The 13,234-nt window shown below is 42.4% G+C and overlaps 1 protein-coding gene across 4 annotated transcripts in view; it reads right to left on the bottom strand.

Moving 5' to 3' along the window:
• Positions 1-510: 510 nt before the first annotated feature.
• Positions 511-13,234, bottom strand: part of ARNT2 (aryl hydrocarbon receptor nuclear translocator 2) — a 97,211-nt gene continuing 84,487 nt past the window's right edge. For all 4 annotated transcript variants that reach the window (XM_027746167.2, XM_027746166.2, XM_027746170.2 and 1 more), the window contains 4 exons: positions 12,883-13,021; positions 10,227-10,392; positions 7,543-7,679; positions 511-5,131 (listed from right to left, as the gene is read on the bottom strand). In XM_027746167.2, the coding sequence (XP_027601968.1) occupies positions 5,033-5,131; positions 7,543-7,679; positions 10,227-10,392; positions 12,883-13,021 (541 nt within the window). In that variant the 3' untranslated portion in view covers positions 511-5,032. The remainder of the gene's footprint in view (positions 5,132-7,542; positions 7,680-10,226; positions 10,393-12,882; positions 13,022-13,234) is intronic.

Genomic DNA, 13,234 nt, shown 5'->3' with positions numbered 1-13,234 from the left:
CCAGAGTGAAAGGCAAATGAGCCTTACATAAGAAGGGCTGAAAAGGTCACCAGAATGGCTGTGGGAAGGATACAAGTATTTTTCAACTCTGAACAATGGGACCAAAAGGTGGACAAGGAAACCACTGTGATATCACCCCAGGGAGTGAATAAATATTGCCACAGACCATGAATTAACTCTAAATCAATTGTGCTCTAATGAAACCCTGTATAATACAGACACCGATTCACACACCTCAGCAAAACAGGCTGTGAATTAATGTTTTTCTGGAACTTCTTTTAGCAGTTGAGCTCTCAAACTATCATTCCTCTCTTGCTCCCTCTGGACAGCCTTTACAAGACAGATAAAAGGGGAACATCCTGTCCCCAACCACAAAGTGCAGGAGGAGATTTCAAAGACAAAGATCAATGCTTCATCTTCTGATTTCTGGCATGAATCTTATAATTCAGGATTACTTCTTACTTGACAATTCCCAACAGTATATCTTACTTATTTACAGAAAGACAGGAATTAACAACAGCTCATGACATTTTTATTTTAATGAAATTTAAAAAGGCAGTTATTAGTTATACATACACACAACTGATTCTGTACTTGTTAGTCATAAATATAGAACATTCAGAAGTACAAAATACACTTTATCCACAGCACAATTTCACATCAATATGAAGAGTTTAAACAGATATGTAACCAAGTGCCTAACAATGGCAGAAGCCCATTTTTGGAGTTGTTTTCTTTTTCTTTCTTTTCTCTCCTTTTTTTTTTTTTTTTTAATACCATTAATCTACACAAAGTAATCAGTGCCCACACTCATCAGTTTCATGAAATGCACCCTGGAAAAGACTGACCTTTTAAAGACAATTAGATGCCATCACCTTTTCTTTGCTCCATTAACAGCAACAAAACCAAGCCTACATTCTCTTCTTCTTCTCACATTTAACAACTGTGAAAAATGGGACTCTGGCAAAAATCACCTGAAGCCAAACTTGAGCACTGCCAGAAAAAGTGAAAATATCTGAACTAGAAACTAGTCCACTCGATACCTTGCAAACAAAGAGCAACAGCAGTATGACACCGATAAGGCATTAATGACAAAATGGCTGTATTATTCTCGAAAAAAGAGTACACCTATGTATAAAAATATATGTCATAGCAATTGGGTAAATCCAACACTATTTAACACTGTGCCAAAAGTAATTAAGAGTTAAAAAGGCAGTTCTGCAAGAAGTATTTACAGTTTCATACTGTACTTCAAAAGAAAAGAAAAGGCAACAAAGCTACAAATGGAACTATCTGGTTAAAGCATCACTGTAGTACTGCCAGTAGCACTTGCACAAGTAATGTGATGGAATCCCTCTTGTTAAACAGGATTTCTTGTCTGAATAAATGAATATAAATATTTTCATAGCTAAAATCTTCTCAGTCTACATCTCTGCTCCTTGAAATAACTCACCCAGACCATCACTATTTTTAGTTTCTTGCTCCCTTAGTTTAAGCCCCAAAAGATTCAGTTTCAAGAAACACTGTGTTTGCAACAGTTTGATCAGAAATCACGGCTTTATTTCCAGCTTAAAAAACACAAAAGAAACAAGAAATCCACCACCTGTGAAATTCTGGAAACTGGAAACCAGAGTGCCAGCAAAGCTACACCGACGGCACGTAATAAAAACATCAGCATTCCCAATGCACCTTATAACTTCACCTATAGGATATAAGTAAGTTTGCTTTAGTAACCAAACACATGACAAAAAGATACAGCACAGCCAAGGCTACACAGCTTTGTCAGCCACAAGACCTGGGGCGTGGCTGTTGGAGAGGAGCAAGCCACGGACACGAGAGAGCGCGGAGGGAGGGCAGCGCAGGTGCCCGGCGGCAGCAAAGGCTCGACTTGATCGTTTGCTTGGTCAGAAGCACAAAGTTGCCAAACTCTTTAAGCTCATTAATTGCTCCCTCCTCGCTGGCTCGGGAATGGCAACCCAGTGCCTCCCACACAGGCTGGGAGAGCACTGCAGAGATGGGATGGCCAGGAACGGGAGGGGAGGAAGGGTGGAGATGCCAAGAATAAAGCACCGGCTCGGGATGGCACAACAGAAACAGAAACGGGGGGGGTGATAATGGCTCACGGGGAAATCCCAAACCTGGCACTCTCCAGACTGCCCTTAACAGAGTAGCCCTCACCTTTCCCAACCAGAAAGGCAGGAGTAGTCCACAAGGTAAGAAGCAGTCCATGCTCTGATCCCTCAGGTACACTGATTTAAAAAAAAATAATACTGTATTTAAAAACAACAACCAAAAAAGAGGTGTGCTTCAAATTCTGCTAACAGTGCACTTCTAACTGCACAACCAAATTCTGTACATGAGAAGCCTTCTCCAGTAGTATAAAAACCACGATATGCTGAGGAAGTTACCATGCTGAGGTCAGGAGAAAGAAAATTACTTTAAAAACCCCATTTTTAAATTGAATTCAGGAAGTAATGTAAATTACACATACTTAAAGCAGTTTGTTGGGTAAAATAAGACAGAGGAACAGCATTTTTTCCAATATTTCTTCACTTTAGGGAGAAATATTTTTTAAGAATTTTATAAGAAATTACATTTATCATGTCAAGCATCTTCTGTGCAGGGACACAAACTGCTCACCTACTGCTCCCTCCCTCGTGATCAGCCCCTTTCAAGTCCCTGTACAGACACTGAGCGCCTCGCTCAGCCAGCGCAGCATCCAGGCACCTCTTACAGACATCACTGAATTTCACTCTGGGGCAGCAGAGCTTTGCCTGTCCAATTCCATGAGCACTCACTGATCCCAGTAGCACGAGGGAAAAGGGAGATGTGCGTAAGAGCATGGCTTGCTCACCTAAAAAGGTGTTTTCCTGATCTCTGGGAGAGAAGAGATATGAGGTTTTTTGTTTGTTTTCAGTGTGATTTGGTGAGGCGGGTACAGACCAGGAGATCTGAGGCCTCTCAAGTACTGCACCTAGAGATATACAAAAATTTCCTACAAAAGGAGTCTCTAACCCCACTTGCTCATAGGGTAAGAGATTGGTCCCAGATTTAGTGAAAGAAATAGTAGGAAGGGATCTTCCTGGATACTGAAACCTACATACTGATCTTGGAGAAGGCTGAGAAAGCAGTGTCAGATGGGCACACCACCACATGGCCACCTGTGACAACTGTGTCCCTGGGCCATGCTCACAGCCCAAAGCCTGCATGGCCAGAGTGGGCTGTAGGGCAGGGCCTGCCTGCTTCCCAGGACAGAATCCTGCCAGGATGGACTGTGGTGATGTGCACCGTGCCCTCTGTCAGAGGCACCCCAGAATTCAAGAGTGGCTACGAGAAGGAAGAGCTTAGTGCTGTGAGGTCTAAGAATTACTGCACACACTGAGATCTTCTGGATGGGACTGTGCCCTGGGGTTGCTGTTTCAAGGTCCCTGATGGCCCTTGAATATGCAAAAGCTGAGGGAAGCTGTCCCCTTCCTCCTCTGCAAAGGCTGGCTACCACTGTCCAACCTCAAAGGTCGTGAACAACCTGCACGTGGGAACTTGGGGTTTCTTGTCCTCGTGAGCGATTCCTTCTCCTCCCATTCCAGAAGAAATGATCTGGATAAAAATTCCGACTCTACAATCCAACCTTTGTAACTCATCATGCATATGAAATACTGAATAAAAAAACTTCCTACCACATCTCTGATGAAGACATATGGTAGGCAACTCATCGAAGAGGAAGATGACTAGCTTACCTCTGCAGAAAAGCATATGGCATTCAGAGTAGTCAAGAGTCCTCAACATACTTGGTAAGCTGAAAATCCCATCTTTACCATAATAGGGTTAAAAGGGTTTAACAGAAGCAATTGCTTGGGAATCCAAGCAAAAATTCAAGTTATCACTGTGTACGCAGTGGACAATAGTCCAATCGATATCTATTACCAACTCACTCTAAAAAAATTATACACTACAAAACCATCTCACTGCTTGCAGCAAATGAGCTTGAATGATTTCCTAGTAACAGGCCACCACCCTGCACTGTTAAAATGTGAGGTTTCACAGTATAAAAAAGTACTTCACAGAAAGGAAATGCAGCTAATATAGAAAATGCAATATCAATGTGTTTACAGTCATTTTTTACGAGGCAATTTTTTGAGAAAGCAAGAACAATAGAAATTAAAGCAGCCAGTGAGAAATGTACAAGGTTATAGGCCTCAATTCAGTGCAAAACCAGACTAATAGCTTATGTAAGTAAATGTTTGTTCTGAACAGAGAACCACCTGAATTAAAAGTAAGAACACCTATGTGAAGTGATGAAGATTCTCACGATATTCAAATCCGTCACATACATCATCAAACTTTTCAGTACACTCCAGAATGGACCCTTGTAAAGGCAAAAGAAACCAGTACAGGAAATCACTTCATACAGCACAAGATATACATAAAGTACCAAAATGTACACACATTCAAGTTTAAGTTAGAAAAGGCAGAGCTGAATCTTCTGGTGAGAGAGGCCTACATTATGTTGCTTAATCTCAACATTTAAAGTGACCTAAAAACTACAAGAATCAAAGAAAACAGAATATTGTGTCTGCTTTCAGAAACTTAAGCTTAAAGCAAGGCATCAAAATTGAGCGGTAGGCACTGTAACAAGACATGACCTTACCTTTTCTCTGTTAGTCTTTGTTACTTTGTTATCTATTTAAAAATTACCATTCAAAGGAAATATTAGGTATCATTCACATTCAAATATTTAAGACTCAGAGATTTTTTTTTTTTAAATCAAGCAAAGTTTTTCATCTCTGAGGTAGATGACAATAAAATAAAAAAAAAAAAATGGAGCTGTCAATGAACACTAACAAGTGCTGGAGCTCCTCTGTCGGCACTGATGCACCCCAAGGAGGAGAGAGCAAGCCCTACACCACTATCTGAAACATGAGAAACGTGTCTTCTGGTTTAGTAGCTTCTACAGAAATGCAACACAGAAAAAGCAGCGCCAAAATTACACTGAAATGGCCTTGGAGAAGAACTTCCATTTCTGCTTTGCAAGCTACTCAGAAAATGGTGGAAACATGCCCAGGTCAGCAAAATCTTCAATGTTGTAATTGCCAGTGCCCTGCGTCGGATCCCCCGGCATCGGCAGCATGTCCTGCACGATAAGGAAAAATCAAAGTGAAGTGTCACTTGCTAACACGTTATCCAGACACAAACTGTTTCCTGTTCATCTTTTCAGTGTAAAGCCAGAAAAGGCCAAGTTTAGATAAATAAGGTGAAAACCAGACTTGTACAGGGGGCCAGGCTAAGGTTTATGTGCTACTTATGGTTTGCTGGAGTGTTTCTGAGCAAGAGGTGGGACTTACGCAGGGCAGAAGTTTTGGATTGCTCCTCTGAATGAGGCACACTTGAGCTGCATCCTACTCCTTCCAGACTGGAAAAGCTCCCCTTGGAATGGGTAGCCACACATGGAGAGAGGCAAACTCTCTGGTTTCATTACATGGGAAGTATGAAACACCTCACAGGCTCGAGCTCCTGTTGTATAAGGGTGGGTTTGGGCAGGGTCTCCTCCCCAGCACTCTCTAAGCGAACATATTAGTGCTCTGCAGAACACTAAAGACTGGACACCCACCCCAGCTCACAGGATGCCCAAGCAGCCTTCATGACTGTACAGAAGCAGAGGAAATAGCAGGAACTTCTCAGGAGAAATGGGATTTCATGGTAATTGCTCCCACGTGTCTTGAGCCAAGTAAGGTCTCTGCAGGAGGCTTCAAAAAATACTCAACCTTTCCTCTCAGCCGGAGACCGAAGCCACAGGGAAAAGATATCCCTTGCTGGGAAAACCAGAGTTTATGCTTGCTTTTCCTGTCAGTCCTTACAATAATAAGCCCTTATTGCAAAGCCAAGTCTTGCCAGGGATGGCTCATTATCCTCACAATAAAACAAAACCAAAAAAACAAACAAGAAATCTCACAGGATCTGCTCTGTGAAAGAATAACTCTGAGAGCTGCTGAGCACTGGGAAGTCGCCTCAAAATAAAGACTGATTAAAATCCATCTGAGGTCTTCATAGTATCCCTGTTGATGTGGTTGTGAACACAACTGGCAGTGTCTGAGCTGCCAGGGAGGGCCTTCCTTTTCTGACCAAAACTTGCACTTTATTTAATGTTTTCCCACATTCTCTCCCAGCCAAAGGGAAGTTGTAGATGCCCCCATCTGTTTACATCTCTATCTCTGAAGGCATTTCTGTTGCTGGGGCCTCCAGGCCGACTTCTCCTCAGGTACAGATCCAGCAGGGTCCCCTCTCAAGTCTGCCTCTCTCCTTATGTCCAGCTAACCCAAGGCTGGCTTTGGGCACAAACAATCCAAGCAGCTTCTTGGAGGCCTCTGAACTGAGTTCATCCAAGTTTCTCATCACACCCAGTTATTATCCTAATTCCCCCCAAATGCACACTCACCTCCAAGAGGTCTGCAGGTGAGCCCAGCTCTCCTTTTCTCCTCTGGTCTTCTTCCCACTAATTTATTGAGAATTTTTTTCGGACACAGCACTTGTCTGAGACACAAGCATGACCCTGCTTGGAGCCCAGTGTCTCTGTTGGCCATCAAACCACACTGTCACTGGATTCCAGCTCCACTGGAATCCCTCTGAATATTCTTTTGGTTTAAAGTACTTGCAAAGCGATTAAACTTCACTAACACAAAGAGATGCAGCAGATTAATCTTGCCTGAGTCATGGGCTAAAAGCATGCAGACAGATGTAGTGCTGTTATTTGTTTCTGTGTGAAGCAATGGTTCATTCACACAGGAGTATTTCCATGCTAACATCTCTTCTGCAGCGTTCCTACAAGCAACTGTGCACGAGCCTGGTCTTGCAGGTGAATTTACTTTCTAAAAGATAATGAGGTGCCCCACTTCTAAACCTTGCTTGGGGCTTGAACTGTCTTTCCTGCATTTATCTGCATTGTTTTCTTGGAAACTGTCTTCTTGATCTAATTTAAAACCAGTTATACAAGGATAGTGATGGTATTAGTTAACTTATGAAGTCCTACTCCACCTGTAGTGAAGGCTCAAAATTATCTAATTACAAAATTAGATAGTTGAAGAGGATTGTTTACCATCTATCTGATATCTGACTGGGTTTAACCTTAAAAAATTATTGGCCACTATCTTCTACACAGTATCAGACTCCTTTCCTGCTTGAACTATCAAAGACAAACACATTGATGTCTAATTGGACTTGACTGAGATGTTAGAGGCCAGAATCAGGATAAGAGACACTACACCTGGGAATATTTCTTAGGTTCTCTGCAAAAGACATGAGCCCTAAGTGCAGAGTGCAAAGAGATGGGGAAATAGCATTTTAATACAGCAAAGATGCTGTTCTGTGTCAGGAAACAAAACCAGCTCAGTAGCTCAGGCCAGCTAACAGCAGTGCAGACCTAGAGCAGCACCCAGCAGGAGGGAACGGCCCCAAGCCCTGCTGCACCCTGACCCTTGAGTGCCACGGCTCTGAACTCAGCAGGGAGAGGCTGTCAGAGGGACTCTGGGCTCACTGAACTCTCCTCACCTGGAACACCTCGGTCTGACTGGGCTGCGGGTGTGAGTGCTGGTCGCTGCTCTGCTGGTTGTGGTGTTGGCTCTGCCACTGCGACCAGACTTCGGAAGGTCTCCCCTGGAACTGGCCGCTGCTCTGGCCACCTTCAGCTGGAGGAGGGGAGAAAGGGCACAAGTCAGACAGCAGCTCCTCCAAAACACCTGCCTGCTTTGAGGCGTCATCCATCAGTGCCTGGGTTTGCAAGTAAGTCTTGGAGAAAAGACCCCAAGGGACACCAGCCCTGTGGGGTGGAAGTGAAAGGGAGTTTCAGCCCTGACTGCAGGGTGGGGGCCAACCCAGCAGCGAAGCTCAGGGCCATGGCTGCACAACCTGGCAGGTGAACTGCCCACAGCAGAATGCACAGTGACACCACAAGCCAGGCATGGGAAGACAATTTTCAAGCATGCCAACATTTTTTAATCACTATAAGGAGTATTTGCCATTTCACTTAAAAACCAAACTGCACCATCTGAATGCTCTCTCTCTTCAAAAGGCTGAATTGTTGCAGAGCAGTGGGTGCACAGCTCTCTACCCATCTAAGAAGCATGTAAGCAGATGTAAGATTTCTTAAGCAGATGTAGAAACAGTGAGATCAACACACAACAGCCTCACAGTATTAAATGCAATCATTACTGCATTAAATGCAGTGTTGTTTGTTGGACTATCCAACATTATAGATGCAAAATGATTTATTTAACACACCGTTTACAGCAAATTATCATCCTGTTCCTGCAGTGATAGTTTCTTAAAAGTCTGAGGCCATTTACATTTCACAGAGTAACACAAACAGCAAGGCTTTATAGTAAATACACTTAAAATGATGATTTCAGGGAGATTTAATTTCTTCTGGATAGTCTACCAGGAAAAACATATGTTGGTTACCTGTTACACATACATTTTTCAGGAGTACAGCCACAGAGCACACTTAAGCTGAACTCATTTTACCCTGTATTTCTACAGACTGGTACTGCATGTGTAATATTTCTGGGTAATTTTCCTTCCATTATTTACAGTATGTCCTTCTAAGAATTAGCACTTTAGAAAGCCTGCCACCAGGCTTATGCTTTTCCTCAAACATTTTTTCCTCTTTTTCTTCTATATGTTTTTCTATATAACTACTCCAAGTATTTTTGCCTGTTTTCCTCTCACTGTAGAGAATCAAGCTGTGTATATCTGCTTCGTCCTGATCATCAGTGTCCTCTGCCAAGGGTGCCAAATTTCCTGTGCCAAACTTCCACACATGTGCTATGTCAAGTCTTTGATAACCAGACTCAGTCATGTCAAATCAGCCACTACTCACAGTCATGGCTTCAGAAAATACAGAAACACCTGCTCAATCCAGTCCTTTTGGCTACCACCTAAGCCATGCAACACAGATAAAGGGAACATTTTACAGGAAAGTAAACAGGCTGTAGTGATGTATTTCTATCACATCAGAAGTAGATGATTACAGCTCTTCCCTTACTGACATTACCACAACCAGTAATTCAGCTGACTCACAAACCCTGCAGCCATTTTAAGGGCCAAAATAAAATTCGTCCAAGTTACCCTTTAAAAGAAAGATTGCAAGTTTGGTGTTTGTTTTTTTTTCCCCCTCAGAACAATACACTGAAATTAACTCAGTGAAGCAAATGATGCTTCTTTTCAGCAGAGCAGTTACAGCCAGCCAGCGGTCGAAGCCATTCGTCTCCGTGAAGGCTGTTATTAATAGCATCCAAGCTGATGTAGGTCAGGAGATGTTTCTCATTAGGTGAAAGGGTTCTTGCCAAGTAGCTTAGGCCTGAAATACAAGTCTGTCTCATAAACAAATGTACAATGCCTGGTGGAAATGGAAATGGAGGCAGAAATAAGCTCTGTGGGAAGAGCTCCCTTTCAATTCACTTTTTCTAGGCACAGGTCTGCAGTGGGTCTGCACCAGCTATGTTCCCAAGGGACAGGGGAAAAATGACACACATTAGCTCACTGCTACCTATGCTTTTAGGAATTGCACATTATTACCAGCCAGTGACATTTTTCATGGAATTCACGTGTGTTTATCATGGATGGATTCATTGTATTTTTTACTCTTGAATATTATTCTGCACCGGGTCATGGTCTGAAAGCCATTAAATTAGCATGTAATAGGAAAAGAAAACAATTTCAAAACATGGCACCTACTCTGATTAGGTCAGTAGCAGTACAAAACAAATCCTGTTTCCAGCCAAAGTCCAACACACCATCTCTGTTGCAAGAGGACGCTGCCGTGCAGTCAGAAAAGATGAAAAATGAACTGAATGCAAATTTGTGCCACTTAAGTGTTCTCCTGAGAAGTAAAAAGAAACTGAACCTGCTGACCACAATCAATGAGGATTTGTACTAGTAATGTAAGCAACTTCTGATTCTTTTATGATAGTATTTACCAGGAAAAAATAAGAAAACTTCCCTCATGCCATAAAATGCCACAATATTCTGAAGTGTGTTGGATGTGGAGCAGATGCAGTGTGGAGGAAACAGGTCAGCTTTGTTCCCTGTACTCAGTAGGAGAAAGCAAAATGCTCTCATCACCTGGGCTTCCCAACTGACCCACCAAAAGAACACGTTGGAGGATTTTTAATGAAGTTAATACTGGAGAGTTTCATTTTTATGCGCATTTCTGTTTTACATCATTTAAAACTTACCAAACCCTGCACTTCGGTTTGCCAAGCTGGAGTAGGCATTCCCACTTGGAGAAGAGGTGGCTGGGCTGGAAAGGGGGCTGTATGACGATGGATCAGCTGGGTAGGTGTGACTTGTTCCAATCCCAAAGGGAGATGACTGAGCCTTGCCAGACTGAGATGGAATTTGCTGAGGAATAAAGGGTAAAAAAAAGGATAAGTTTTATTGTTGAGGAACAGCACAGCAGAATCACTTTTTAACAACATACAGCAAAGACTAAATAAACTCTGTAGATGTGAACAGGCACGTTTTTCCTGTCTCAGCCATATTTCATTTCTGTCAAAGCCAGCTTACTGCTGCAGAAGGAACACAACAGACTGTAAACCAACACTTACAGCTCTCCTGCTGATTAACTCACATGTACTCTGTATCAGAGCTATATGGAAAACCAGGATATCCTTCACCTCTATTACAAAGATGAATCTCAAACTGAGCATGTATAAAGAATTTACCTTTATTTTCCAGGTGTATTGATTTTGCAGTGCCACAGTAAAATCACAGTTATCTGAACATCTTGCAGAATACACCCAGTTCTCAGATGACCACAGTCTCCAGTGCTTGGTAGTAAATGGCCAAAGAAGTTTCAAAGCTAATGAGCTCCCTTCTCTCCCTGCCTATGAAATACAGGCAGCAGTAATTTTGCCTTGTAGAAGGCTTGGGAGGGTGAATCACCAGCCTTGGGAGATGGGAAGAAACAGTCTAACACTACTTTCACTGGGCAGCTGAGTTAATGCAAGGGTACTACAAACCAACTTGCTGTCATTTCACCTACACAGTGGCTTCATCATAGGATCTCCAAGAATGTTACACAAATTATTAAATACTGCAGGCTGCTTTGAGACACAAACAACATGTACAAAGACTAAAGGGGTGAAGTGTCTCATCCAAAGTCATGTGCTACAACAATGTATAGTGCTACAGACAGAATCTGCTTATAAACTATTTCCCACAATATGAACAAGTGCAGCAGTAGCAAGAAAAACTCACTGGCTAACCAATTTCACAAACAGAAATTAAAGGTGACTACATCTCTGGATGCCTATAATGATGTGCACTGTTACTGGCAATCAATGCACAAAAGTGAAGCTATTCCTGCCTGGAAGACAGGGACAGGGAACAGAATGAAGCCCCACAATCCAAGGGGAAAAAGTCAGTGACCTGCTACAGCTGTCAGACACACACAAGTGTGTCTTGTGTATGGGGCTGGATGGGACCATTCAAGGGCACTGAGGGAGTTGGCAGAAGTGCTCACTGAGCCACTTTCCATCATTTATCAGCAGGAAAAATATCTTCACCAAAAGGGTTGTCAGGGACAGGAAGACACTGCCCAAGGAAGAGGTTGAGTCACCATCCCTGGAGGTGTTTAAAAGATGTGTAGATGTGGCACTTGGGGACGTGGGTTAGAGGTGGAATTGGCACCGCTGGGTTAACGGTTGGTCTTGATGATCATAAAAGTCTTTTCCAAACTTAATGATTCTATGATTTTTGGAAAAATGCAGGGAAGCTGTGGGACTAAAACAGATCCCTACAGGCACATAACACGAGGAAGATGCTATTAAGTCTTCAGTTCAGTTACAAGCTTAGAAATTGCACATTTCTAAAGGTTTCCACAATGGCAGTAAGAGCATGCCATGTCACTTCTGCAAGGCTTAACTCTATTTTACTTTATTTAAGATGGATAAATGAATTTCAATTTCCTTATAATCACACACAAACTCCATTGACTTGAACAGAATTTGTGCAGTAGGAGGGATGACTAATTTCTTTCAGCCATTTTCAGCACCCTCCATATCATTTAAAAAAAACAAGTTAATGTTATGACAGGATTTCCTTAACCAGGTGTGACAGATAATCATGGCACACTGAGGGCTGGGAAGAATCAGAGATTGATGTGGAAACAATTCAGTTGCTGAAAAGTTACTTAGTGCCCACCCCAACATGCCATTCCAGCCTACCAAACAATGGGAAGTCAAGAGTGATTAAGAGCAGCATTATTAAGATCAAACTTGACCATTTCATATTATCTGTCTTCTAACAGAGTTTCAAATAGGTTTTTTTTTAATTGTTACACAGAACAGGAAGTGATTTCTGGGCTAACATTGACAAGCACAAGGCATCTGATGGAGGTATGTGCTGTTTCCTCCAGCACACGACACAGTGTGAGCTGCACTGGGCAGTGCTAATGGAAGGGCAACAGGCTGAGCAGCCTCTGCCCTGAATTCATGCCTGGATTTCTATGTGCTCCTTCTGTCGACCCTGATAACTGTGGGTAACATTGCTGGGTGCAAGGTCCTGGTCCCAGAAAGATTTAATTCACAGGCTTAATACTAAAACAGAAGATCTGTCCTCTTTTACTTCATCCAGTGCACATATACAACAAATGCAGGACAAAGACCTTCCTGGGCTTTAGGTCAGCACAAAATCCAGTGCAGTTACACACAGGGCAGCTGGCTCAGATTATTACAACCTGCCAAGAAACAGAAGGAAGGTACTGATTCCTCTCCAACCACAAACTAATAACACATTCACGTTATAAATGGGGTTTACTAATTCTTTTGCAAAAAGCAGAGAGATTGCAAATCTTTATTGACCATGAAAATAAAGCATTTAAATCAATACCTGTCCTGGGAATGGTGGCCGGTTTCCTGTCCAGGCCACCTGGCTCTGGTTGAGCTGGCGAGATATCTGTGTCAGGTTCTGGCCTGTTGATGAGGAAGACTGGATGTCGTTCACACCAGGCACATGTACCACAGATGAACTAAGGGAACAGAAACCTCATTTGTAGGGCATATTCTCAATCTGTACTCCACATATGAAAATGCTGACAGTAACATTAAAATGAATTATTCAATCTGTCTTGATAAAAAAATTACTTGAAACCATCACAAAACTATGAAACATACTGGTATCCTAAAATGTCAGTTCAAATAGACACAGTGGGCAAAATTATTTTTAATTAGACTTCAGTAAT

This window comes from Pipra filicauda, unplaced genomic scaffold (genome assembly GCF_003945595.2).
Source record: "Pipra filicauda isolate LSUMZ 115617 unplaced genomic scaffold, ASM394559v2 scaffold238_size1193820_pilon, whole genome shotgun sequence".
NCBI lineage: Eukaryota > Metazoa > Chordata > Aves > Passeriformes > Pipridae > Pipra > Pipra filicauda.
The sequence above is the reverse complement of the archived record's forward strand: the minus strand, read 5'-3'. Positions and strand labels throughout refer to the sequence as shown.